The sequence below is a fragment of the Lathamus discolor genome, chromosome 4 (assembly GCF_037157495.1).
Source record: "Lathamus discolor isolate bLatDis1 chromosome 4, bLatDis1.hap1, whole genome shotgun sequence".
Taxonomy (NCBI): Eukaryota; Metazoa; Chordata; class Aves; order Psittaciformes; family Psittacidae; genus Lathamus; species Lathamus discolor.
The window spans coordinates 95072687-95097940 of record NC_088887.1 but is presented as its reverse complement, the minus strand read 5'-3'; the positions used below and the strand labels follow the sequence as shown (position 1 = coordinate 95097940).

General features: G+C 37.6%; 1 protein-coding gene across 2 annotated transcripts in view; it reads left to right on the top strand.

The window, feature by feature from the left end:
* VWA8 (von Willebrand factor A domain containing 8) overlaps window positions 1-25254 on the top strand; it is a 176841-nt gene that overhangs the window by 115584 nt on the left and 36003 nt on the right. For both annotated transcript variants that reach the window (XM_065678185.1, XM_065678186.1), the window contains exons 27-37: window positions 2292-2400; window positions 3314-3452; window positions 4433-4635; window positions 9270-9386; window positions 9879-9943; window positions 10043-10168; window positions 10811-10920; window positions 12828-12982; window positions 14730-14931; window positions 19857-19938; window positions 21711-21915. In XM_065678185.1, the coding sequence (XP_065534257.1) occupies window positions 2292-2400; window positions 3314-3452; window positions 4433-4635; window positions 9270-9386; window positions 9879-9943; window positions 10043-10168; window positions 10811-10920; window positions 12828-12982; window positions 14730-14931; window positions 19857-19938; window positions 21711-21915 (1513 nt within the window). The remainder of the gene's footprint in view (window positions 1-2291; window positions 2401-3313; window positions 3453-4432; window positions 4636-9269; window positions 9387-9878; window positions 9944-10042; window positions 10169-10810; window positions 10921-12827; window positions 12983-14729; window positions 14932-19856; window positions 19939-21710; window positions 21916-25254) is intronic.

Below are 25254 nucleotides of genomic sequence, written 5' to 3'. Positions count from 1 at the left end.
GCTATATAAAGCAGGGCATTTGGTTAAAGCTGGCTATTAACATATGCTTTGTTTTAAAATTTAATAACTATTCATTATTATTAGTGAACCTGTTGATTTCTAGAATGTTGTCCATAGCATTAATGTGTAAGGAATTAAAAACGAAGTCCAAACCCTTCTGGAAGTCGATGTTCCATTGAGCTAATGGGAAACAATTGCTGCTGATCATAGGCATATCGGTGATTATGCTGCTTGGAGTCACATAGCAAAAGAAAGTCTCTAATTTCCTTTGGCACACAAGACAGTTTTGGCTCAAGACATACCCAGTGTTTTGCCAGCAAATCATTATGAAACCCAAATGGAAAGCTGAAGTAAAATTCCATGGATAAACTGACATTTAGTCTAGTGTGACTGTTTGCCCATTTTCTGACTGCATGAATGTATTTATCTAAGAATTGTGTGTATGTTGAAATAGCACATCCTGAATGTTTTTTTTTCTTCCTAATGGTGTTAAATGTTGTAACCTACAATATATTGTACTTGCCTTGTTTTTAATTTTTTGAGTCTGACTTAATTTCTTTTCTCAATTTGGGAAGAATCTGGCCAGACTAGCTAGGTGTAAAGCATAGAAGAGTGCAAACTGAAGTGGGAAAGAATGCAAAATAAATCACTCTTCAAACATTGGCAATTATTGATATTCTTAATTAGACAACAGACAGGCAGTGAAGACTCTGCTGGTTCTTTGACGAGGATAGGGTATTAATGAGATGCCCTTTCCTCAATCCATGCCACAATGGCATATTGCTGCAGATGGATATTTTATCTGTGAGCACCAATGATCTATAGCACCCAAACCGTTTTCTGTTTGCAAAAAGTGTCTTTGGCTAACTCACTGCCTTGGCAGATGGTCCAAACACAGAATGCTCGTAGAAGCTGGTGATTCTCTGCCTGTGAGTACTGGCTTCTCCTTGTTGCTTGAGGTTTGGTGTCAGTATGCCAGTAAGAAATGTTAATTCAGCTTCCCTGCATGAGCTGCAAAGGTTAGAGGATAGTAGGGATCACTCCCTGAGTTTTCCTTTAAGTTCTCAGTGGAAAAATAAAATAGAATTCTAATTCCCTAGGTTTCATATATAGTTCAGCTGAGGTTTTCTGATTTGCGATCCCTTCTTATTCTGAAAAGGATATCAAGAAGTAATTAAACAAACCTCTAATATCTAGGAGGGATGAGTTGTTTGGTGGGGAGAGGGAAAATAATTGCAACAGTAGGTACAAGTATCATCTGACAGGACAGAAGAGACCAACCACAGACTTTTAACAGGGTCTATGAGAACTTCCTTAAAATGGACTTTGGAGATATTTATAGAAACTGAGAAAAGGAAAGTCTTCTGTTCTCTTGCCAAATCCTGTAGCTATCCAGTGATGTGCAGTGGTGTGTAACACAGAATGTAGTTTTGATAGGAGGTTTCCTCAGGAGCAACCAATCCCAAATAAAAGAAACCTAAAGTCATGATTTCACTAGCTTGAAGGTATTCGTCTAAATTAACAAAGTCACACTGCTTTTAATGCTTGCAAATCACTTCAGAAGAAATAAAAATTGTGTCATCCCTATTTTGCTGTCAGCTATTTTGTCATATGCCAGCATTTTCCTTTCCTATATAAATGAGCTTTGCTGTGGCCCATGTATTTCTTCTCTAAATAAAAGGTACAGAAATGAAGACGTTAGACCAATGCAAGCAATTGAGGCTTTTGAAGATGTCACTGTCCTTTCTGTAGACTGTACTGGCCAGAAGGCAATGGGATACTCCCATGTCTGTATTCCTTTGTCTTTGTGCATGTGAGGAGTGGCAGTATGGATATGGAAACGATTGAACTTTTAGTGCGTGGTTAACTTGCCACAGTGTTTACTGTGCTTATTTTGCTGGTTTCCTAGATGAGTGTGCCACTGACAGAAGTTCCTGTAAGCAGTACTATCACACCCTGATCTGAATAAAGCAAAGCAAGAGGTGCTTTGGATGTATTGTATTACATATTGCAAATAATTCCGACTGGAAAACTTCCTTTTGAGCTCATATTATGTGAATTGCTTCTTCTTTTATGATGCTGTTCAGGTTGTGATTGTATTAGTATTCCAGAATTTTTTTTGTGATTTAAAACATAAAAGAAATGAAACATTTTAATGAGGAAGCATTTTCTACAAAAGAATCTTCAGATAGGACTCATTGGAAAAATGCAATTGTTTTAAATTATTTGCTGCCATATCAGTTGCTAGTTGATGAATGTAAAAGTTTGTTTGTTCCTACATTGTTTGACAGACTGCCACTACCAGATCATAAATTTATGGGCTACTGGAAAGTCACTGAGCCGGGGAATGCACAACAAAAACTGCTGTGTCCAGCAGAAACTCAAAAAATAGATGTAAAGGTTTGTCTTTTTTCTTTATTTTTCTTAATTCATATAATACTGTTTTTCTGTATTGGGGCACAAAGAATCTAAAATTTGTCCAATTCTTTCAGGAAAATGAGTATATCCAAACCATGGTCCTTGTTCTCTGTTCTTGGGGTTTTACACTGACTAGGAAAATTAACATTTTTGTATACCTAGCCCACACAATGCAAGATGTGCTTTAAAATCAGTCAGTTTGGTCAGAAGTTCTTTAAAAGAGGTTTTTATAAGGATATTGACAATACCATACTCGAAGGAGCTGTTTTGGGTGCTTGGAGGTGGCTGGTTTCAGTTCCCAGATCTCAATTTTTGGATAAGATCAGAGGCTGAAAAGAAAGCTGTTTTCTACTTCACATGCAGCTGAATTCTTATGGGTGTTTGGCACTCCCAAGTTTGAACCTCAACCCTTGGTACAATTTGACCTGCAGCCAAAGCTTCTAAATCCTTTTCAGCTTTGAGTTTTGGCTTAACTTCACTAGTTATTACTCCAGTGAATAAGTAAAAAACCTGAACTAATGGGATGTTGGGGTGAAATTCAAACTTTATATAGTAAGAATTTGCCATTGAACTTTCTTGAAACAAAAATATCCTGATTTTTATCTTGTACAGACTGTGTTTTATCAGTACATGATACTTTTTTCCTGCTACTGGACAAGAATGGGTCCAAACCAATAAAAGACTAAGGAGGGAAGGCATGATGGTTTCTGTTCTGTAAAGAAAAAGGCACTATGGACATTCAGAGTGCTTGCAGAAAAATACTTCTTTTTCCCTTTTATTTATTTAGCAATTAGCCTTATTTCTATTATTAAGTCTTGAAGAAGACTTCTAGATTTTCATAAAGAATGGTGAATGGAATATTTTGGCAAGCCCTCATTGTTACCATTTGTTTCAGGGTCCTGTGTACTTAAATATTCAAGGATTTCCACTGGAACGACATGAAGCCAGGTCCCTCAGTTTCACAGAAGAACTCGCTTTTTGGACACTGCCTTTGGAGGAAGTTAACTTTGTTTGCGATGTGGCAGTAACAAAAGGTGTGGTAAGAAAAGCTATGAAGTTTTGTAGTGAACCCCAAAATTTTAAATATTATTATATTCCCCTGTTACCAATACTGGATCTGGTCTATTCAACTTGTTTATCAGCAACCTGCTGAGATTCAATAAGGGCAAGTATAGGGTATTGTACCTGTGGGGGAAGAACCCCAAGTACCAGTACAGGTTGGGGGGCTGACCTGCTAGAGGGCACTTCAGCTGCGAAGGAGCTGGGAGTATTGGTAGATGATAAGTTGACTATGAGCTGGAAGTGTGCCCTAGTGGCCAGAAGGGTCAATAATATCCTGGGATGCATCAGGAGTGTGGCCAGCAGGTTGAGGGAGGTGATCCTTCACCTCTGCGTGACCCTGGTGAGGCCACATCTGGAGCACTGTGTCCAGTTCTGGGCTCTTCAGTACAAGAAAGACAAAGAGTTACTGGATAGGGTCCAACGAATAGCCACAAGAATGATCAGGGGACTGGAGCGTCTCACTTATGGGGAGAGATTGCAGGAGCTGGGCCTGTTTAGTCTAGAGGAGCAGCTCATTAATGCATGTAGAGAGGCTCTCATACGAAGGGACTCTCATTAATGCATGTAAATATCTCAAAGGTGGGTGCCAGGAGGATGGTGCCAGACTCTTCAGTGGTGCCCAGCAGCAGGGCAAGGAGCAGTGAGCATAAATTAAAAGACAAGAAGTTTCACCGCAACATGAGGAAGAATTTGTTTGCATTGAAGGTGGCAGAGCACTGGAACAGGCTGCCCAGCGGGGTTGTGGAGTCTCCCTCACTGGACACGTTCCTGTGTGACCTGCTGTAAGCGGCACTGCCTTGGCAGGGGGTTAGACTAGATGATCTCTAGAGGTCCCTTCCAACCCTAACAATTCTGTGATTCTGTCATCATCTGCCAAGTTTGACATATGTATTTCCAGAAAAGCAATACACGATGTCAGTAATCCTTCATTAATTTTATTTTCTTATTTCAGAAGAGGAAGCTGAAAATGTTATTTACGTTACCGCGTGCAATCCGGTTTCCTTGTTCTTCATGAACGTTTCTAGTAATAGTGGATACTTTGTGGATCTTTATGACCTCTTCCCAAGAACAGTTGGAAGTGTCTGGCAGCCTTTTGTGACTGTGGCACCACTGGGAAATCCACTCAAAGGTCAAGTGGTTCTACATGAAGCGGAGGTAAAAAAAATTAAAATACAGCTGAATGTTTAGTGATGAGCAAAGTAAGGTGGGATCACTGAGGAGTCTACCTGTATAGATTGAAACAGCCTGGATAAGCCTTGGGTCTTTTTCCATACTGGTAGCATTAAGATAGACCTTAGTCACTGAGTGTGAAAATACATTTCATTAAACTACAAACTTGGTTGCAAAAGTCATTGTATGCTTAGGACACCAAAAGTAATTTTAGACTTCTTGAGAAACTTAAGTAAACATCTTGCACTGAAAAAACGATGAGAAAGTTTTCTCTTGTGTATTGCATATTTGTAGCCATGGACTGCATTGGCAATTTATTTGGGATTGGTTTTTCAATGAAGTAACAAAACACTGGTCAGACAAATGCTGCTGCTGTAGTCTTCACAGCCACTGCTGTCCTTCCTTACGTTAGGGCTCATGTGTTAGGGTCTTTAGATTTCTAGTTCCCACTGAATCAGAAAAGGGATTCTCAAGTAGTTTAATTTTTCCACATATAACTTAGGTTTAATTCCTAACTATTCCTGCAGTAGACCCATGGAAAAATCATGGGCTTCGTGCATGAGGTGGATATTGCTGTATATCAAATTAAACACATTATGATTTCCAAGAAAAACAAGAAATGTAAATGATGTATGTGATGCTTTAGAGGTTTGTCTACATGTACCTGAAAAAGACCAAGAAATTATAACAGTATTTGTAGATGTAAGAAGTTGCATTTATTAAAAAAAAAATCCACTTGACATCTGGTATTTCATAAGCAATATAATCCATTAATTAGACAATACCAAAAGCTAAAGATTTTCCCCATTTTTTTGTTTTAACAAAGGTCTTTTGAAATCAATGTTTCTGACTAAGTTATATAAAAATGGCAATTTTAAATGGATCATAATCTTATTGGAAAGGATGAGGTGATGATATTGGGCTCATCAGATAAGCTCGTGTGATTTATTTCCCAAATGACATCCATCTGGATTCAATAGAGACCTTCAGTGAAATGAAATGAAAAATCACTATTCCTTCCTGTTCTTTTAAATAAAATTTTACTAAAACTAAACTCCTCATGGATTTCACTTAATAGCAGAAATCAGAGTTTTATCTGCTGTTCAGGCTGAGCTGGTAGACTTTGGAAAGATTCTCCAGATAAAGAATCACAAAATGGTTTGGGTTGGAAGGGACTTTAAAGCTCATCCAGTTCCAACCCTCCTGCCATGGGCAGGGACACCTTCCACTAGAACAGGTAGCTAAAAGCGCCATCCAACCTGGATGATCTAAAATCATTTCCTTGTAAGATGGGAATTGCATTCATCTTTTTAAAGCAGCAATGCCTCTGCCCTGTCCTCCCCCCAAGTAGCTCAGGGCATGCCCCAATTTCCTGTTAAGCTTTGTGCCTGCCTATTTCACTTTTCTTTTTCTTTCTGCACCTATGGCTTTTACCACTCAGAAAGACAAGAAATAGACTGAAAAAAAAATTGGAAACTTTACGCATTATTTTATATGGGATTATAGGAGCAAAATGCACATGGAGCACTGATTTGCATGTAAATCTATAAATTAACTGCATATTTCTGTTTTCTGTTACAAGCACTTTGCTCTGTTGAAAGGCTACAGCTGGATGGACAGAGTAACTTACAGTCTACCTCAGAGAGCACAATGAGCTTTGCCCTGGCAATACCCAGCCAGCATTCTTTAACTCTGCTTTTATCTTTCTCTGTCAGGAAGTGGGGCAGGGAGGGAAGTGAAGTGCTTTTCCCTGTCCCACGTGCTGCTGGAGCTCTTTGTCAAATCTCTCCAACAGCAAGAAAGAATCTGGCACAGAACCTGACACAGACATCTGCCTCATTTCATGTAGAAGATGGCAAACAGCCTTTAAAAGAAGGTTGTAGTCTAGCCTGAACACAAGTGGAAGTTGCATATGGAAGTACCTGCAACATACTAGTAGTTATATCTGAGCCCTCTGGTCCCCATAATGTTCTAATGTATGTTTTCAGGAGGAAGGGTATGTTTTCTTCAAAAACATGTTTAGTTGTTAAATTCTTTTCTTTTGGGGGGGAGATATATAAAACTCCTTTTCCCTAAGCAAAGAAAAGATGTGCTTATACAGAAAGGTGTGCACCTTCTATTGAAAAGGTGAAGACTTTCCTTTTCTATAAGCTTTTATTTCTACCCTCTGTCCTCAGTTCACTGAAATATCTAGTACAATCAAGTCTCCCAAATCATCTGATAACACTAGCATTAATTAGAACACCAGTAATCTACTTGCATATATTTCCCTACCTCTAAAGGCATGGAGCTTAGAGCCTCAAATCCTGAATTATTGCACGGGCTTTTTCCCCTTGAACCTAATGAACAGTATGATATGTCTGTATTTGTGCCTAATATTTACAGGGTCAGGATTGTCACATGTGTATCGCTCAAGGAGTCCTCGGGTGGCACTAATAGAAAATGTGCTTGTGGGATAAGAGACAAGGAGAGGTGTGTGGGGGGGTTATTTTGCCAGGCTAAGAATCAGCCTCATCTGAAGCTGACAGCTAGAGAGAATGTGAGCTTGCTTGCTTCAGACATGAGCATCAAGGGTGGAAGAGAACAAAACTGAGAGTGTGTCCAGGGGGAAGAACACAAGAGGGTTAAACTGAATTACTTGTTCTGTCCTACTACTGAAATTGAAGTGTATTCCTTTCCCTAGCTGTCCTCTCTGTCTGCGAGATCATAAGGAACAACCTCCCATACCAGCAAAGTGAAATCACAGCCCTGTTTAGTTTAAGGACTTTTAAGAGGAAAACGCTCGCTAAAATAAAAACCGCAGTAAGGAAAGGGAAACTTTGCAGTAACTAAAAATAAAGGCACACCACTTCACAAGACTGGTTATTGCATCTGTCCAGAGTTTGGAATTCCAGACATCAGGGTCGGGAGGTTGCCCAAAGGTTACTTTTCTCCCAGTCAAGAACAAACACAGCGGAATTGCACACCAACGTCTTTTCCCAGCCCACTTGATGAGTTGCCAGAGCTGCTCTTGGATGTGTTCGCAAATGACGCAAAAATCTATTCTTAAACACAGACAGAATATACATCAGTCACTTAGCACAGAAGGAAACCATTAACATCAAAAGGGGTGGAGTAGAGAGGCTTTTTATATTGCCAACTGCTCTCATAAATTTAACACTAAGTGGGAGAATGTAATTGATTCATATGTGTTCTTTATCTCACATGAAAGGCTAAGGCATTGCTTCTGAGAAGCAGTACTGTTGCAGGAGTGTATGGACAAATTTGGCAGAAAACCAAAATCCAAAGCAAATGCCCTATTTTTTTCATGAGCCATGTTTCTATAATTTCAGTTGGTAATACGTAAGCAAACTTCTTTTTTTAAAGGTATTGAACTCTAGCTGAAATTCCCAAATGCTCCAAATAACATGGTAATATTTTGAATGTTTTACCATATTTAGCTTCAAGTGACTGTCATTATTAAAGTTAATTCTCCCAAATAATCCTAGTGAAAGCATGAAGTGTACCCAAAACGAACTAAACCACTGTGACTCTGATTGTGTGTATTTGTTTTATTTAGGAGAAGTTGTGGGAATTTGTTTTACTCCCTTAACATTTATCGTGCGTTATTGCAGATGTTGTACGTAGACAGTTTACTTTTAGTAAGTCTTTGTAGAACCTAATGTCCTGGCAGAACCTGGTGTTTCTTTCCTTGAATGGCAAGCAAAAATTTGAACCCAAGCCTTAATTAACTTATTCTTTTGTACCTTTTAAATTTCATTTGATGCGGTTAAGGTTGGCCCTGAATTCTCTTGAATTCTTAGTTGAACACATTAGGAGAACCCGTGGTACTTCGTAAAAAGAAATGTTGCAAATGTTCCCATCATTTGACAACATGTGTGGACCCTGGGACATTGAGTAACAAACTGAGAAAGCTGAAGGAGTTCAAAAATTAGCATACCATATTTTCACATGTGATATGTGGAGGACACTTGGACCACTCTGTCCAGTATCCTTTCTGCTTCTTATCTTTGTCCTCTTGAATCATCCTGCTGTCCTTCAACAGTTATCCTATCTCTGACACTGTAAAGCTGTCTGAATGTTCAGGTCACAGAAGGATTGTCATGCCCTGGGATATTAGGCTCCAGAATACAAGAACTATGAACTTGGAGATAAAATACTAAGCCATTTCTTCTCCCACCAGTTTTTCACCTTCCGTGTAACTGAAATAATGGGTACTTCAGGGGAAGGCTGAGAAAACATAAACACTTACATGAAATATTTTAATGACTTGACAGAACAAAGCTGTTATGTCTGTCACCTGTAGCTGACTACAGCTTGGACATGTAAGCCATACTAGTCTAGTTACTAGAGCTTATGCAGAAGTGAATGCGAGATGTATACATAAGACATTATGGGAAAACTGGAATGTCATTTCAGGCTTTTTGCATGTACTTAACCTCTACAGATATTCTCTATGAGCTTTGAAATGAGCCAAGAAGATTCAGCTTACATTTTCAGACAAAATCTAGATCTTTTGAAATGTTCTGTTACTAAAGTTGCAGATGTGCTTCAGATTGATCTGCTGTTGTCTTATTAGATGGGCTTGAGATGTACATGGATCTGCTTTTCATTTACAGAGCAATGTTGTGTTGTTGCTGGATACAAACAATGGTGCCCTTCGCCAACTTTTGCTCTTACCAGATGATCAAGAGTCTCCTAAGAGGTTGTCTTGGTGGAGCAGCAAAGAAGAGGGGGTGAGGAATAGCACTTGCCTCTGTTATCCTAAGCTGGTTTTGCTTTTTATTTCAGTCAAATCTTAGTATTGGAAAAACTGCCTCAGGATCATTTATCTTTCTGTTTTTACAGCCCAAGCACTTACTTGTTTACTCTTATGTATGTTTAAGTGCCTTATACATTAAATAAAGTTGTTATGGAATAGAGATATGAAAAATATAAATAAGTTGCATTCTCTGAGGATATGTATCTTTGAAATGTGTCTCACTGGAGCTAGAAATGTGTCTAACAGAACATTTTGTTACAAGAGATTATGTCCAAAACAACAAACTTGATTATGATGCAATTATATGACATGGGATAAGGCAGGCTAGATACCACTTTGAGAGGTAATTAATGCCATGGATTACCCTAAATTAAGGGAAAATATAGTACAGTTTCAGGAGAGTCAGGGAAACTCATTGGAATGAGTTGAACATACACTGATTGCTGTATGACTTATTTTTATACAGAGCAACTACAAAATGTGCCGGGAGTTTTCACACAAAAACTGGCTGGTGTTCTACAAAGAAGCAGGGTAAGAGCAAATAGTATTCTTGTATTACATTGATTTATAACAGATCTCCTCGTGTACATCCCTGTCTGATTATTCTTTTCTTGGCTTCCAATTTTACAGAAACCACCTTATTGTACTGGATGTATTAGAGGGTCAAACTCATACCATCTCGCTTCCGATCAATCTGAAATCTGTTTTCCTGGCAGCTGAAGACCGGTGGCTCTTGGTGGAAAATGAAACAAATCAGTTAGTTAAGCCTAGTTTTCCTGATGGCATTATCTGTTGTTTGTATCTTGTTTGCATTCAGGAGTTCCACTCCTGGTCTGAGGGTTGGTTTTTCAGCTTTTGAGACTGGCTAGACTTAAACAGTTGGTGTATAAGACGCAGATTTACTCTGGTGAAAGTGCAGGTAGGCTTTTCGAGTAGAAAGTGAACAGGATATGCCTACCTGAATTCACACATCTGCAAATCTAGACTGGCTTTGATTGTATGCATGTTAATACTCTTTTAACTGGAGTGATATTGTTCTTTAGAAATGAAAATGTTGGTGGACCTAGCTTTGGAATACAGCCACATTGTCCAGAGTTAGTGCCTGCTTGCTTTTGCTTTCATGGGCATGTGAAAGAAACATTACTCTGTTTTATTTTTATAAATGCACAGCAAATGAAAGTGTGTAAATAGTTACCAGAAGACAAACCTGTCAGTTGCTGGCTTACTCTTTGCTTTCTCACAGATGTTTAGTGAATCATGTTTAGTTTTAGCAAAAGGTGTTGATAACCTTGTTTATATAAATGTAGAACGCTTTCACTGTTTCAGAAGATAAAAGTCCTCATTTAGGCTTACAAGCTTAACCAGGAATTATTGTAAATGTCTATCTGTCTCCTGCAGGAAATTTCTTTTAACCAAGCGTGCCAATATGGAAGCTGAAGACAGTGGGGTTTGCCAGCTGTATGCATTGAGTGAAGAACCAGCTGACATGGGATTTGGCTTAACAACAGGTATTGAATGCAAGCTTGGCTTGTTCCTTCTTTTATTTTAATCATTTCTGTGTTTGCAGCGGCACAAACAAAGCTCTTTTACTTTAAAGGTCTTGGTAACCTTCTCTCTGATTCTCTTTTAGTCCTCCCCTTATCATGTTTGGTTCATAATAATTTTTCACAAAGCAAATTTTTTTTAAAAAAGTTAAAAAGACATTTAGGTAGGAATTAGAATGTGGGAATAGAAAGGACTAAACATGTTGATGGGTCCAGTCTGCACACTCTTTGAGGTCTGTTACACAAAGATGAGCTGTAAGACATTTCTCAACACATTATAAAAGACCTAGTGTTAGAGCAGAAAAGAAATCACATTTTCCAAAGTTCTGCAGGCTGCATGCAGGAGGCCATTGAGGCAATCACACCTGTGCTAAAAGATAGGGGAATTTCTTCAGTAGAATTCTCAGATTGTGCTATGCATTGAGGCATATCTTAGCTACAAAGAAGGTAGAAGTCTCCAGTGGTCATCAATCTGCCTGGTAAGTTCTGCCTGTCTTCTGATCTGATGACATTTTCAACCCTGAGTATTTGATCACAGTGCACAAAATCTTTAGTCTACCTAGTTTAATAACAGTGAAGAACATGTGCCTGCCACCTAGCAGTTTAAAGGCTTTGGCCTATCTCCAGTGTCTTAGAGAGATGGAGGTTAAAAAATAGAGAGACTGCTTTATATCTGTGAAAGAGGGAAAAATTTTCATCCTGGTAGAATGAGATTAATACAGAGTAAACATGATACAAGCAAATGCTACTGACAGATAATAAATATGGCTTATTTTACACAAACTGCAACAAATTGAATACCAAAGACTCTAACCACAGCTTAAATATCTAAGATTCTTTTTATCTCTTGTACAGTTTACTCTACCAACTTATCAAGCTCCATCAGAGCACAGTAGCTTCCTTCCTTTTACTACCTTATTTAGAAACCATTACAGAGTATCATTCCTCAGATGGGTAGAAACACTATTACGATTTCCAGTCTCAAAAACTTTTTGTGGACAGTTTACTGCTGTATGCTTTTTGTGCTATTTTTATCCTTTGTTATCTTATTTCTTCTCTTCCAATCCAGAAAGGTATCATGTCCCCCTCCTCTTTTTTCGAAATCCCCCAGCAAACCCCGAATGTATCATTTTCAACCTCTTCTCATTCTTTGAGGCAGAACCTGTGGCAGGAGAACAAAGAAAAGGTAGATCGGTGTGGGTTTGCCACTGACCCAAGCCCATTCATCCTTTGAGGGAGGAAAGATTTTCTCCCACTGCCAGGTAAATGGGATAGTCTGCCCACTGAAGTGGAAACTGTGTGTGCTGCAAAACTAAAGATAGCAGGTTCTGACTGTGTTGACAATTGAAGGTAAAGGGTTGTTGCAGTTGCACAGAATAAGGTTTCATTTTCCTTAGCTTAGAGAAAAAGAAAACTAGACCATTATTTACCCGAAATGTGCTACAAACAACATTATTTAAATTGCAGAGACAGCAGGACAGCTGCCAAGAAATGTCACATTGACACTTACCTGTGCAAACCTACATTTTGCTTTTTTGTGCATTTGAATTAGAACAATCTTCAATGAGATCACATGCTGTTTTGTTCCATAGGTTTCCTGCCTCATTTGCACAGTAGAAGGCAAAATTAAGTGGTGTAAGCAACTACAAAGCTAGTATTTCCTGATTTTAAGTACTTGGCTTTACAAAAATAACATTGTTTCCTGACTTATTTCTGTGCTATAGTAAGGTATAATCAGATCTTCTGCTTTTTAGTAATTTTATGTTCAAAGTAATAGCAATGATCAGTGCTCAGCACTCTTGCAGTTAATAGTGTTTCTTACTGCACATCTGGAATTAATGACTTTCATTTTGTGTAATTTCCCTGTTTAGCGTCAGAACTGTGTGTGCCGCATGCAGTTTCAAGTGACCAGCTATCTTCAGAAAACCTCAGTGCAGCTGTGGGACAGAAGATCATCTCCCCCAACAGGATTTTCTCAGATGAGCATAACTACGCTACTATTGTTATTGGTTTCCCAGACCTTTTGGTAAATACTCAGCATTTTTATACAATGAAGTAGTATGATCTCATTTATTCTGTAACCAGATAAGTACCTGTTTACCAAAAGATATGGAAAAGTTAAGAGTGTCAATAAATGACAAACTCATGTAGTGTGCATCATTTTGTAGGGTAGTCTAATCTGGAGGGGTTTCAAAGGAGTTTGAAATACTAAGAAATTGACAAGATAATGTCTAGTACAGACAAAATTCTTTGTAGGTGAGTTCTGGATAGTGCTGGCTAGAGGGATATTTTCTAAATCACATGTTTTGATAGATTTTTGGTTAAATATAACCACTAAGAAAAAAGATACCAGGATCATTTTGGACTGTTCAGTGTGAATTTTTTGCTCATGCAGCAGCTAGGAAGACTCTAGATTAAAGAAAAAAGATACTGAAAATGGTCAGAAAACTATACAGCTCTTTCACTATTTCATAATGTAGTTAAGTGTAATTACAGCATGTAATTGTGCTCACTCCTGTGACACAATTGGAAAAAGACCAGAAAAGAAAGGGAAAATTAAGAGTGTAATGACTAAGGCTGTTGTAAAGTGGAGTGGAGGTAAACACGGGGAAAATAAAAGCAATATGTTTAATTCTCTGGATTGATTTATATTCACTACCTAGTGATACATGAAAAGGGTGATGCTTATGAAAGAAATAATTCCATGTCACGTTTGCCTAATAAATGGAAGCAAATTAGAAGATTTAACTGTTAACAGACATTAATTTTGGGAAAGCCAAATGATTGAAGAAAATACTCTGAAATACAAAATACTATAAAAATACGTTTTTCTCAGTAAGACATTCCTTGTCTTTGCAATTAGATTTTGAGTTTTACTTGGTTTGGATTTATATTATCAGATCAATTATAGTAGCTTTTAGTATTATTTATATTAATTATAAATGAGTGAGTTTGTTGTTAGAAAAGAGAGGTAGTCTAGAGGAGGGAGTACTAAAGATGCTATGCACTTCAATACCAATGCTGGAGATGAAGCATTTTGCTCTCCCTGATTGAGACTGAGTCTAAATATTTTCTTATACATGTGAATGTATATTTACATTTTCTTTGGCATGTGAATGTCAAAGAGGGAGTGCTAATTGAATGTGAGAGGGGTGGGACAAAACTTCAGGTTCGGTGTTTAGTGTTAAAGGTGTAGGTGTTTAGTATGAGCAAAGTATCAAAGCTGTAGCAATGCTCATCTGACCAAACACCAAGGCCTTCTTGAAGATGAGATGATCTGTTCTCTGGGCTCTAGTGGCTGTAGTGGGAGATGAAGCACCTACTTCACATGGGGACACCTACATTTATTTCTCTCAGCCTTGATGCCTCGCTTTGAATTCATTACTTGAAGTATCTGTTTGCACTTACCTACGTTACTGGAAACAGAATATGGGAATAGTGTGTTACATAGCTTGATTCCAGATTAGGTTATGCTTTGATGCTCTTTGTTCCGGGTTCAACATGAAAAAAAAAAATGTTGATTCAACTTCAGAACTTCGAAGAGTCTCAATTCCTAAAACTTGTGTAAGTGGCCTGTTGGTTTTCACTGTCATAGGAGTTTTGAGTGACAAAATAATCCAGGTCTTTTGCTTGTCGTGTGATGACATGAGAGATAACCATAGTAGCTATAATTGATTAGAAATTAGGTAAGAAGTGGAACTTTATGAGGAAATGTTTGTTCTTAAGCTCAGTAATGGTAACCTTTTGTTCAGTAGACTCCTTCTCTCTTGCAGTCGCCTAGTGAAGTGTACAGCTGGAAAAGAAAATCCTCTCTGAGTTGCAAACGTGCTTCTCCTTCTGATCCATTTTATTATGGAGCCCAGAGGAAAAAAGGAGCTGCAAAACAAACCAATTGTGTAACTTTATTGGCTTCTAATCAAATAGTCAGAATTTTAGCACCTGGAGATGTGCCTTTGAAAGACATTTACCCAAAAGGTAAGAGGTTCATATACTTGTGCTACAACAACGGAACACACTTGTTTATGTTTTGTAAACTGCAATCACTCATTAGTTTTTCAAAGATGTTTTTAAAGGACCACAAAGCAATCATTTGAGGAGGAATGAGAGTAATCGCACTCATTTTTAAAACTAATTTGGATCTTATTAACATGCTGAATTATACTTCTGAGGAATTAACAGTCTATCTATACTATGAATGTCCCAGCAGATGGGATCTCCTTCTGTCTGCACTGGGAACCAGCTACAGGAGTATGAGCATTCTAGTTCAGCAATTTGCCTTCACCAGTATTTTCCACCTCTGCTTGGTGGTTGAAACACAGACATGCAATGATAAGACAAACCTTTTGTCCATCTAGCTCAGTGTTCTGTCTCCAGCATGGCCAACGGGAGAGGTTATTTCAGGCATGCATGTGAGTCTGGCCACTTCTGTGCCTTTCCATTCATACTTTCTCAACATTTGCAGTTGGTTGTGCTAGGGATGTTGCAGGGGACAGCCCTGCCTCATGCCTGAAATCTCGTTTTATGGATCTGTTGTCCACAAGTTTGTCTGGTTCCTCTTTGAACTTGTGTTCTCTGTCCCAGCATGAATGTTTTATCCCAAATTAACTCCCTTTTACAAAATAAATGAACCAGTATGCCTGTCCTCATTTAACACAGATTGACTTCCCTTGTAGAGAAGTCCTTTTATTTATTAGTAAAAGGATAAAATATTTACTTGACTAAAGAAGCAAAGTTAAGGATATAGGCAGGGTAGAAAACTACATTTGTAAAAATAAGGTTAGCTTTTAAAAAGACTAAATTTAATAAAACAGAGTTAGCATGATGACCTTGGAACTAGTTATGCTGCTTCAGGCTATAAACTTCTCACATTTTATGAACTGCTGAGGGGTCATATTTTTTTAGGCCTTCATGGGAAAACTGGCTCTGAAGTGGATGGCATAAAAAAAATCCAGAAGGTAAATCTTCTGTGATCTTGTTGAAGTTAGTTTATTAATTTAGGAAGGAGGGATACAGTGCTTCAAAATGGTGCCTGAAACTGACATCTTGACAGTTATCTCTTAAAGTCTTTTGGGTTGCTGTGGTATATAACACTTCATAATGCTAGACGAATATAATGAAAAACCAGGTGACATTCTTCATGAATCCTGGATACCAGTTACCTGAGCAAATTATGTCTGACAATTGGCTTCTGTCTGACTGAGCAATTTAATTTATGTCTGTTGTTATAGCTGAACAAGATACTAACTTTTTTTTTCCCCTCAACAATGGTGATATATATACATGAATAGTGATTGATAGCATTGAATTTATAGAAAATTTTATCAGGTATAGTTTGTGCAGCACTTTATGGCCATTTAAGTTGAAAGATATAAAGTCTTTGTGAAGATCACTGTCATTGATTTTTCTTTCCTAAATGATGTTTTAATTTATGAATTACCAAAATTGATCTTAACTGAATCATCTTTAATATGACCTTACTGATACAATTAAATTGGACTGAACAAGACTCTATTTTTCTATTTGGTTTTCTATTCTGTAGCCACTTTTCTGGACTTCAGACATTTCTATTTATCAGTTAATGGCCAGTTTTATTAGTGGAGTCCTACAGAGCCCTGTGCTCCTCAGCATGGTCAGGAAAAAGAATGAGAAATGAATGAACACTGCAGTGACAGTGTTTGCTGGTGATACTGGTCATTAGTCATGGTACAAAGAATTCACCATGAGGGATTGCAGAAGGACTTCAGTGCTGACTGTAATAGAAACAGTAGATGAAATTCAGTATAGGTAGCTATAATGTACATGAAGAAAGAAAGAAGTCCTAATTCTACATCTAAAATGACGGGGCTGATCAATACATCTCAGAAGCATGATTTTGGTGTTATGATAGTTTCATTAATCAGTTCAATGCTCAGTAGCAGTTGAAGAAAAAAGATTGAATGTTAAGGATTACTAGGAAAGAGAAAAAACAGCGAACATTTTCATGCTGTTGTGTAAATCCCTTGTCTTTAACACTGTCTAGTTTTGGTCCTCCATCTCAAGGTGAAGGAAGGCTGAAATGAATTCAATTCAGAAAAGGACAATAAGGATGAGCAAGATTACATCAGCCAAATCTCCTACTTGTGCAAACAAGATCAGAAAAGGGGCATATGGTGGAGTTCTACCAAGAACATGTATGGCATGAAGATATGGAAAAAGCAACAGTTTTACATTCAGGGGCAGCTAGTGAAGCTAGTAGGAACTTCATCATAACAGGACGGTTATTCACAGAACAGGGAACCAGCCTTTGAAACTGCTTCCTGAAGGATGTTGTGAATGCTGAAATGTGGATCCAAAGGAAAACTGGACAAACTCATGGAAGGTTACTAAATACATAGGCATAAAAACATGGACACTACATTCAGCTTAGGAAGCCCCTAGGTTGGAACTGGTTGGGGACTTTGTCCATTCTTATCCTTTTCAACTATCTAACTATTCTTGGAGACAGGGTATTAGTACTAGGTTAGGTGAATCCAGTATTGCCATTGTTATGGCATGAACCCAAAATCTTTCCAAGTGACAAAGGGAAGACAGAAGGAGATATAAATTCATGTACTCCCTTGGAAGCTGAGATAATAAGGTACTAGTCCTTGCTGACAACTGGTCAGTTCTGACACACAGCCTTCTATTTCTATTAATAGCTCAAAGTACTCAGCCAAACTGTTAACATACTGCAATATGTATTACCAAAACTGCTCCAGGAACAACAAGCAAATAAATCATTTCCTTTATGTTTTATTGGAGCTGTAAAACAGGATAATGGGTACATTTGAAAAGAAACTTAAACAAGTAATAATTTCCCCCCAAACTGCCAAATAGATGTATGGCCACAAAATATAAACTTGTTCAAGAGATCATGGCAGAATCCAGCAAATAAGTATCAATGTTTATTCTAAAAACAAGGGCTACTTGAGAGCAAATATTTACTTGGATTCTCAGCGCTTTCTATATATGGACAAAAAATAAAAGTCTATTACTGAGCGCGTATCTCTGTTAGGGTGACAGTAACTGGAACAGCATGTAGTGTAACACACACAGTTACAGGAATAACCTCAGCACATCATCTGGTCCACCTATTTATATAGGGACAGGATGACAACGTGTTTAGACTTCTTAGGTGGTGTTTGTAACATAATTGGCCTGTTGCGATGCTTCACTCTCCTTGTATAAGAAAAGCCTTTCCTACTATCCAGCTTCTTTTGCTGTAAACAAAACTGAATACTTCATGTCACCTCCATTCAGTCAGGATAATATTGTCCTGTTTATAAGGATCTTTTTGATATTATGGGGCATAGTTTTTGGTGTTTTTTTTTTTTTTTTTAAAGGGGGTTATTATAGAAAAAAAAAATTGTCCTTGTAGCCCATCTATTGTACCCTCTTTGTCACTCCCAGGAGTCTCTCGTGTCTCTATGTTTGAGCATAAAATTCTCGACCGCGTTTCTAGGGCCTGGCCAGTTGTTCCTGTGCTGCATTTAAGCAGTTGGTTGGCTTTGCTTCAGCTTCCTACTCAGTTGTCCTTTGGGTTTTATAATTTAATACGGTTTATTTGAGTTTTCTTTCTCTAATTTATTAACTTAATTATTGTCACACAGTTCTACCCCTTCCAGTTCAGTATCAGCTCTATGTTCTTGATCTTCATCAGAATTTTTTAATGTGTATCTCAGTCTCCATTACTCCCAGAAAAGAGAGCACATTTTAAACAAAATCTAAGCAAAACTGAAAGTGCTCTGTGGCCCGCAAACTTTCATTTTTTCATACTTCTTTCCTGTTTCTAATATGTTTGATATTTCCATTATTATGAAGATGGGTAAAGTCAATATATGTGCTACTGCAGATATACATACTGTAAATACTGAAGATATGCATAAAGGGCTGCTATGGGTTATTCTTTATACTCATTTTAATATTAGATCCCCTTATGCTGCTTATCTCACTGGTCTTTTCTGTGTGTGCTGTAAGCAAGCATCAACACTTCTGCAGGTTAACATCAGGCTTTCCTTCATTTCAAGGAGGTGAAAGATACGGTGTTTCAGAAAGAAATCTAGACTTGCTTTCGTCTTGTGTCAATGATATTTTGTATCCATACTATGCAGTGTAATTCAGTCTTCTGTTTTTTTTTTCTGAAAACTTAAGTAAATTCCTTAACCTATTCCAAGCAGATGAAAGGCAGCTCGTAACTGGAAGGCACTTCTGAGCCCAGGCAGTGTGTACTCGTATGTTGGCAAAAGCCAGTGGGGGGGGGGGGGGGGCAAAATCTTGTGTGTGTGGGTACACACACACAAATTTATTTCTGAGGGTGGAAACATAGTGTTAGCTGTATTCGTTAAAATCTCTGTAAACAGAATATTAAGTGCCAGATAGTCTAGGGCTGTTTACTGTGAAGTTATACAACCTTTGCATGCTGAGAATCTACCTACAAAACGAGTGGTTCAATTTAGGGCAACAACATTTAGGTTAATACTGAGGAATTTTCAAGCAGGAATCACAAGCACAATGTTTTGAAATGGTCTTCAATATGCTTTTAAAATCAGATATACAGCTGACATCTTCAGTGACAGACGAAAGCAATGAGTGAGTTATTGCAGTATTGCCTGATTAGTGCTTTTGTGAGCACAGCTATTATTTGTGTGTAATTTAGACATTTGCTATACAAATGCATTGTTCTTTTATAATTGTGCCTGTCTGCTTGCTCACTATCGTAAAACAATTCTGTATCTGCAAGTTACACTCCTGTGCTGAATGTGAGAGCTTATGATTTTCTGACAGGTACTGCATAATAAAATGTTTAAATTTAATCTGTTAAATGCAAATGCAGTAACCGCTCAATCATGCAGCAGGAAAATAACATGTTTGTTTATTTTCAGATGTCACTCCTCCACAAGCTGCTGGATACTTGGAAGTAACAGATCTTAATGCAAAGAAAATCAAATACATTGCTATTCCAAGGTAACTGATTTTATTGAGTAGAGCAGCCTCTGTTTTACAGGAAGAGCAAAGAGAATTTAGTGTGTATTATTACTTCAGGATAAGCAAATATTTCTTCTGATGTGGAAAGTAAGAATAATTCATACCTAGTGTGTCAACTTCTCCAACTGTTGCAGCGTATTTCTGTCAGTATTTTTTAATCTGTTTACTAGGTGATACCAGTGAAAATGTGGCAATTAATTAGTGAATACGAAAGGTATCTTTGTCTTCCGATTTTCATTCCCTTTGCTCTTTCCCTTCTTCACCCACTTTATCCTGCTCTACCCTGTTTTATTTTCTTTTGCTCTCTTTATTTTCTTTTCCTTTCTGTGTATCTTTAAGCTCTAACCAAAACAGGAAGAATGATCCAGTGTTATGTGTCAGGAAACCAGGAGTCAATTTCTGATCCAGTATAAAGTTCATCTTGAAAATAACTTCTCTATGTTTTGGTTCTCCCTGTGAAAAGTATATGTTCCCTCACAAGTATCTTGCATGATACATTAAAATAGCCAGACTGTGCGGCTTCTGTTTAACATCTAGCTTTCACCATTGTAGAGCATATTTGCAAATGTTTTGCGATATAAACATGCATTTTGGTTGCAAATTGACATTTTCAACTGCAGTAATAAATAAAGGGCTTGTTTTCAGTAGCAGTCTCTCAACTTTACATGCTTAATGGCACATGTATGAAACCCACACATGAGGAATTTTATAGTTTTGATTTTTTTAATTCTCTCCATTTGGTGTTGGTTTTGACAATAATAATTGATTCTTGTTGAAATTAATTTTGCTTCATTAGTAATCTGTGGAAGTTTTGAATGAATAGAAAATTAATTTTGAACTGCTCACCATTTTATAACTGACCCATTGGCCTACATATTACAGAGTCATTCAAAATGTAAGGCATTAACATAGAAATAGTAGGTAATAAGGCTTTATTTTACTCTAGGATTTTATAAGAAATTACAAAGCTAGACTTCAACATCATGACTTTAACCTCATAGGAGGGTTTAAGCTATTTATGACAAATCTGAGCAGAAGTCCAGATTTTAAAATGTACTCCATTAAGAAGTGATAAATGAAGTGACTTTTCATATGTATGAATAGTTCTGTGCTAAAATCTAGCAGCCTTTCCTCCTTCTGGCATAGCTGTCTTGGTGAAATGCTGAGATAGCATTTCTTCAGTTGAATTGGTAAATGGGAATTTCAGTGATAGGTAGAGGCATATGTGTTACTGCTTCTTTTATACTGCCTTTTATACTGCCATGTATCTTTTGGTCATAACCAGTTCCAGTAGGTAGAATGTTTCATATTAAATAGTGGATCTGCAGGGTTTAGTTATAGTGTCTTATGGAATGAGGATGTAATTTCACTTAATTTTGTCACCTTAAATACAGAAATGCTTATCCTCTTTTTAATTGCAACTTCAGGAAAAATCATAGAATCACAGAATGGTTTGGGTTGGAATGGACCTTAGAGATCATCTAGTTCCAACCTCCTCGGCCATGGACATGGGCATCTTCCACTAGATCAGGTTGCTCCAAACCCCATCCAGCCTGGCCCTGAGCACTGCCAGAGATGGGGCAGCCACAGCTTCTCTGGGCAACCTGTGCCAGTGCCTCACCACCCTCATAGTAAAGAACTTCCTTACAACTAACCTAAATTTCCCGTTTAAGTTTGAAGCCATTACCCTTTGTCTTATCACTACAGTCCCTGATGAAGAGTCCCATATAACATTAATTCTTATTTTTCAGATCACAATCTCTATCTCCGTATACAGCTTGGCTTTCCAAGATCTCAGATGCCGATGCCCTGTTGGCACCACTGGGCAAAGTAGGTTTGGTTAGTGTGGATATGGGAGGTGGTGTGAGGCTTTGGGAGACTGGGCTGGACAGCCTCCAGCGGTCACTGCAGGACTGGAGGAACATGATTGGCCAAGAAGATGGTCATCCTGTGCAGGTAGGAGTTCACAAAGCTGGTGTGAAACCACTTAACAAAGTGAGCTACAGATGAGTTTTCAGCTGGGATAGGGGTAGAGGGAGGGCTGGGTTGAAAAACACAGTAGAAATAAAAAAAGTAGAAATATGCCTGCAAGAAAAACTGAGTAGATGTCTTCACTGGAAAAAAAAAAAAAAAGACACAGTAGCTTAATTAAAAATCATATTTGTGACCCCTGTAATTAAGGTTACTGACAGTCTCTTTGTCTTACAGTGTTTGTGTTTTGCCAAATTCTAATATATTTAAGTACAAATCAGTTCTTTATCTTCTGCTGCTTTTTAACCCCAACTTTCAGAATGTAGAATAATGAGATTAGTTTTTAAGGAAAGCAAATACTTTTCCAGAGTACAAATACTTGGGGAAAAAAAAATAGCGTGTTTATACTCGAGAAAAGAAACGTGGATCCTAGGTGGAAGATGCCTTGAGTTCACAGCAGTGCCTTTGGCTGATCTTGAAAATTCTCCTAGCTGAGCAGACCTACAATGTAGCCATGTTCCCACATGGGATATTTAGGTAGATGTTGAAAATATACAGCATATGTATGTATGTTCTGTGTGTATGTATGTATGTATATAAAAGTGTCAATGTACTGACTAATATGTATGATCACCATTGCAACACAGAGGGAAAATTCAGGACTGCTCAGTTTCATCTTTGACTTCTGTTAGTGACTGGAGAAGGTGTCACTTCGAAGAGCTAAAATGTGCCTTGGAAGGACTTCCCCATTTTTGACTAGGAAGATCCTGTCTCTATGTACCATTGCAGTTATTTCTGTTTCATGAATTTCTTTAACCACATTCACAGTACATTAGAATGGGAAAACAGGATGAGTCTTTCCTAAAGTAGATCTCTTTGTAGTTTTTTTTTTTTACAAGGTGTCTAGTTATTTCAAGTGTGAATGAGATATATTAGGCCAAAACCATAGCTCTTCTTTCACTTTCTTTTCCCACTCTGAGCTCCCTTTCTGCAAGATGTTCTGCAGTTATAGAAACTTGTGCAAGAACTGACGTGTTCTTGTTACTGGATCTCGGCAAATGCCTTTCGTAAAAGTCATGAGAAAGGGAGACGGTTCTCCAGTAGCATGTTCCTGTGGATGCTTGTTGCTTTACCAATGCCATTTTCATTACCATTGCAGTAGCACTAGCACCATCTTATGGTCAGATATAGCTGGTTTACATCAGCCCAATTTCATTTACTGATCAAGTTGACCAGTACAAGTGAAAAGAGCCAGGAGGAACAGTTAGAGCTTTATTTAATAGCTGGTTTTTTTCTTCTTGGTTTCTTTTTGGTTTGTTGGTGATTTTGGGGTTTTTAATAACTTGCAATTTTATTCAACAGTATTACTGTACTGTCAGTCTTGGTCAACTAAATATTAGAGAATACTGGCTTGGGAAGTACACATCACCAGAAAATTTTGTGTCATTTAGCTAGCAATGTCAAGTAGCCATTTTTTTTAAGTCCAGGAAGTTTTCCTACAGTCACTAAGCTGTTTTCAAGGTCTGTTGTAGAATTTCTCTCTCCTGACTGACAGCCTCCCCTCTAATTAGAAGGCACATTCCCAGGTAAAGTAACCTTAGAAATCCTTCTTTCCTCTGTTAAACAGGGCATATAGCTCAAATCAGTAGTTTGATAAACTCAAAATGGCTGAAACAAAGCCTTCCATGTGCTCTTCAGACTTGCATGATTATCACTAGCTTCTGTTTCTTTACTTTACACACTTTGCTTTAAATGGAAAGATAATAAGGCCAAGAAACATTTTTTCCAGAGGCATTAGAGAGCAATAAGAAATACATTAAGTATTTTATTTTATTTTATTTTATTTTATTTTATTTTATTTTATTTATTTTCATCTCCAATAAGATAACAGATATGTGGTTGCTGTGTAAACTCTATACTTTGCTATTTGGAGTTGAAGGCCTTCACCTTTCCTTCTTTACTCAATTTTTCTATGGACCTAGACATAAAAGCAGTACTTTATTAAGGTATTCCTTTCTGGAAATGTAAAGATCTTGTTAGCTTGAAAATGTATTTATGTAGATACCCTGTCTACATAAACATAGCAAGAAGTATAGTGTTTCCTTTTCTACAGACGGTTACTTTGCTAAGAAAACTGCAGCTAAATATTTCCTGATATCTTTTTACAGAATTGGAGATATTTTGCAGCCACATGTTGATCTGTTCATTCAAGCGTGTGAAAATCACCTTCTTTTGTATAATGTTTCATGCTCATGCTAGGTATTTTGGACTGTAATGAGGCATCTCTAATTCTTTGACAAAACCCATCATTCCCAATCAGAAGCTCGCTGAAGAAGCTTGTCAGTGTTCCGCATACCATTAGAATCCATTCCCCACCCATTCCCAATTTTCTTTCCCTAAAAGATGCCATTTTTGCATCCCACAAATCTCCTATAGCCTTAGCAAACTTATTAGCCCTTCATGGTGATGTTCTTAGACCAACATGAGACTTCTCTAGGTGGTTTGGAACCACTGTTCTGCAGAAACACACAGAATCTCTCTGGAGCTACCTGACTTTTGAGAGAAAGAAGAATTAGGGGGCTTTCAATATAACTGTAGATTCAAAGGACTGGAAATAAATCTTGAATCAGGCTTCAGTTGAAACTATTGATGCAATCTTCTAGGACTGCATTTTGGATTTCACAAACATACTAAATCTCAGAAACATGCTGGATATTCATAAGCAATGAAACAGAGGAAAACAAACAGCTGTTCTATTTATAATGAGTGATTCCGCTCCCTTGATAAAATGTTGTGACAGTCTTCAAAAACATCAGCATTTGTTTTGTATTGTAGAAATACTCAGCAGAGTTCAAACTGCTGAAGTCTTGAGGCTACAGAACCAGTTTCTGGAAACCTGGTTTATGTTTATGGAAGTTTGCACTAATACAGACAGGTGAGAAATTTTCTTCATTTATTGAAGTTTTAAACTCAAAATATTACTACAACATTCTGAAATTATTAAATTGGAGTGCCTAAAATGAAAATCTAAACAAAATACTGGATTTTCTAAAGCAATGAAATCCACTTGAAATCCAAACATTGCTGAGCTTTTTCATTGTTTGGTCTTTCTGAGAACAAGGTCATTTCATTATCAAATATCTGAAAATAATTTGAAAGATGATTTGTTTTAAAGATCTTGCCCTCAAATAGGCAGACATTGGTAAATTTGTATTACTTTTTGCATCAAAGGGTTATTGATAGAAATTAAATAGAAAAAAACACTGATTACATTCTCATACAGTTGGGCTGTTGTATTTCAATAAGCATTGTTTACTGTTAAGC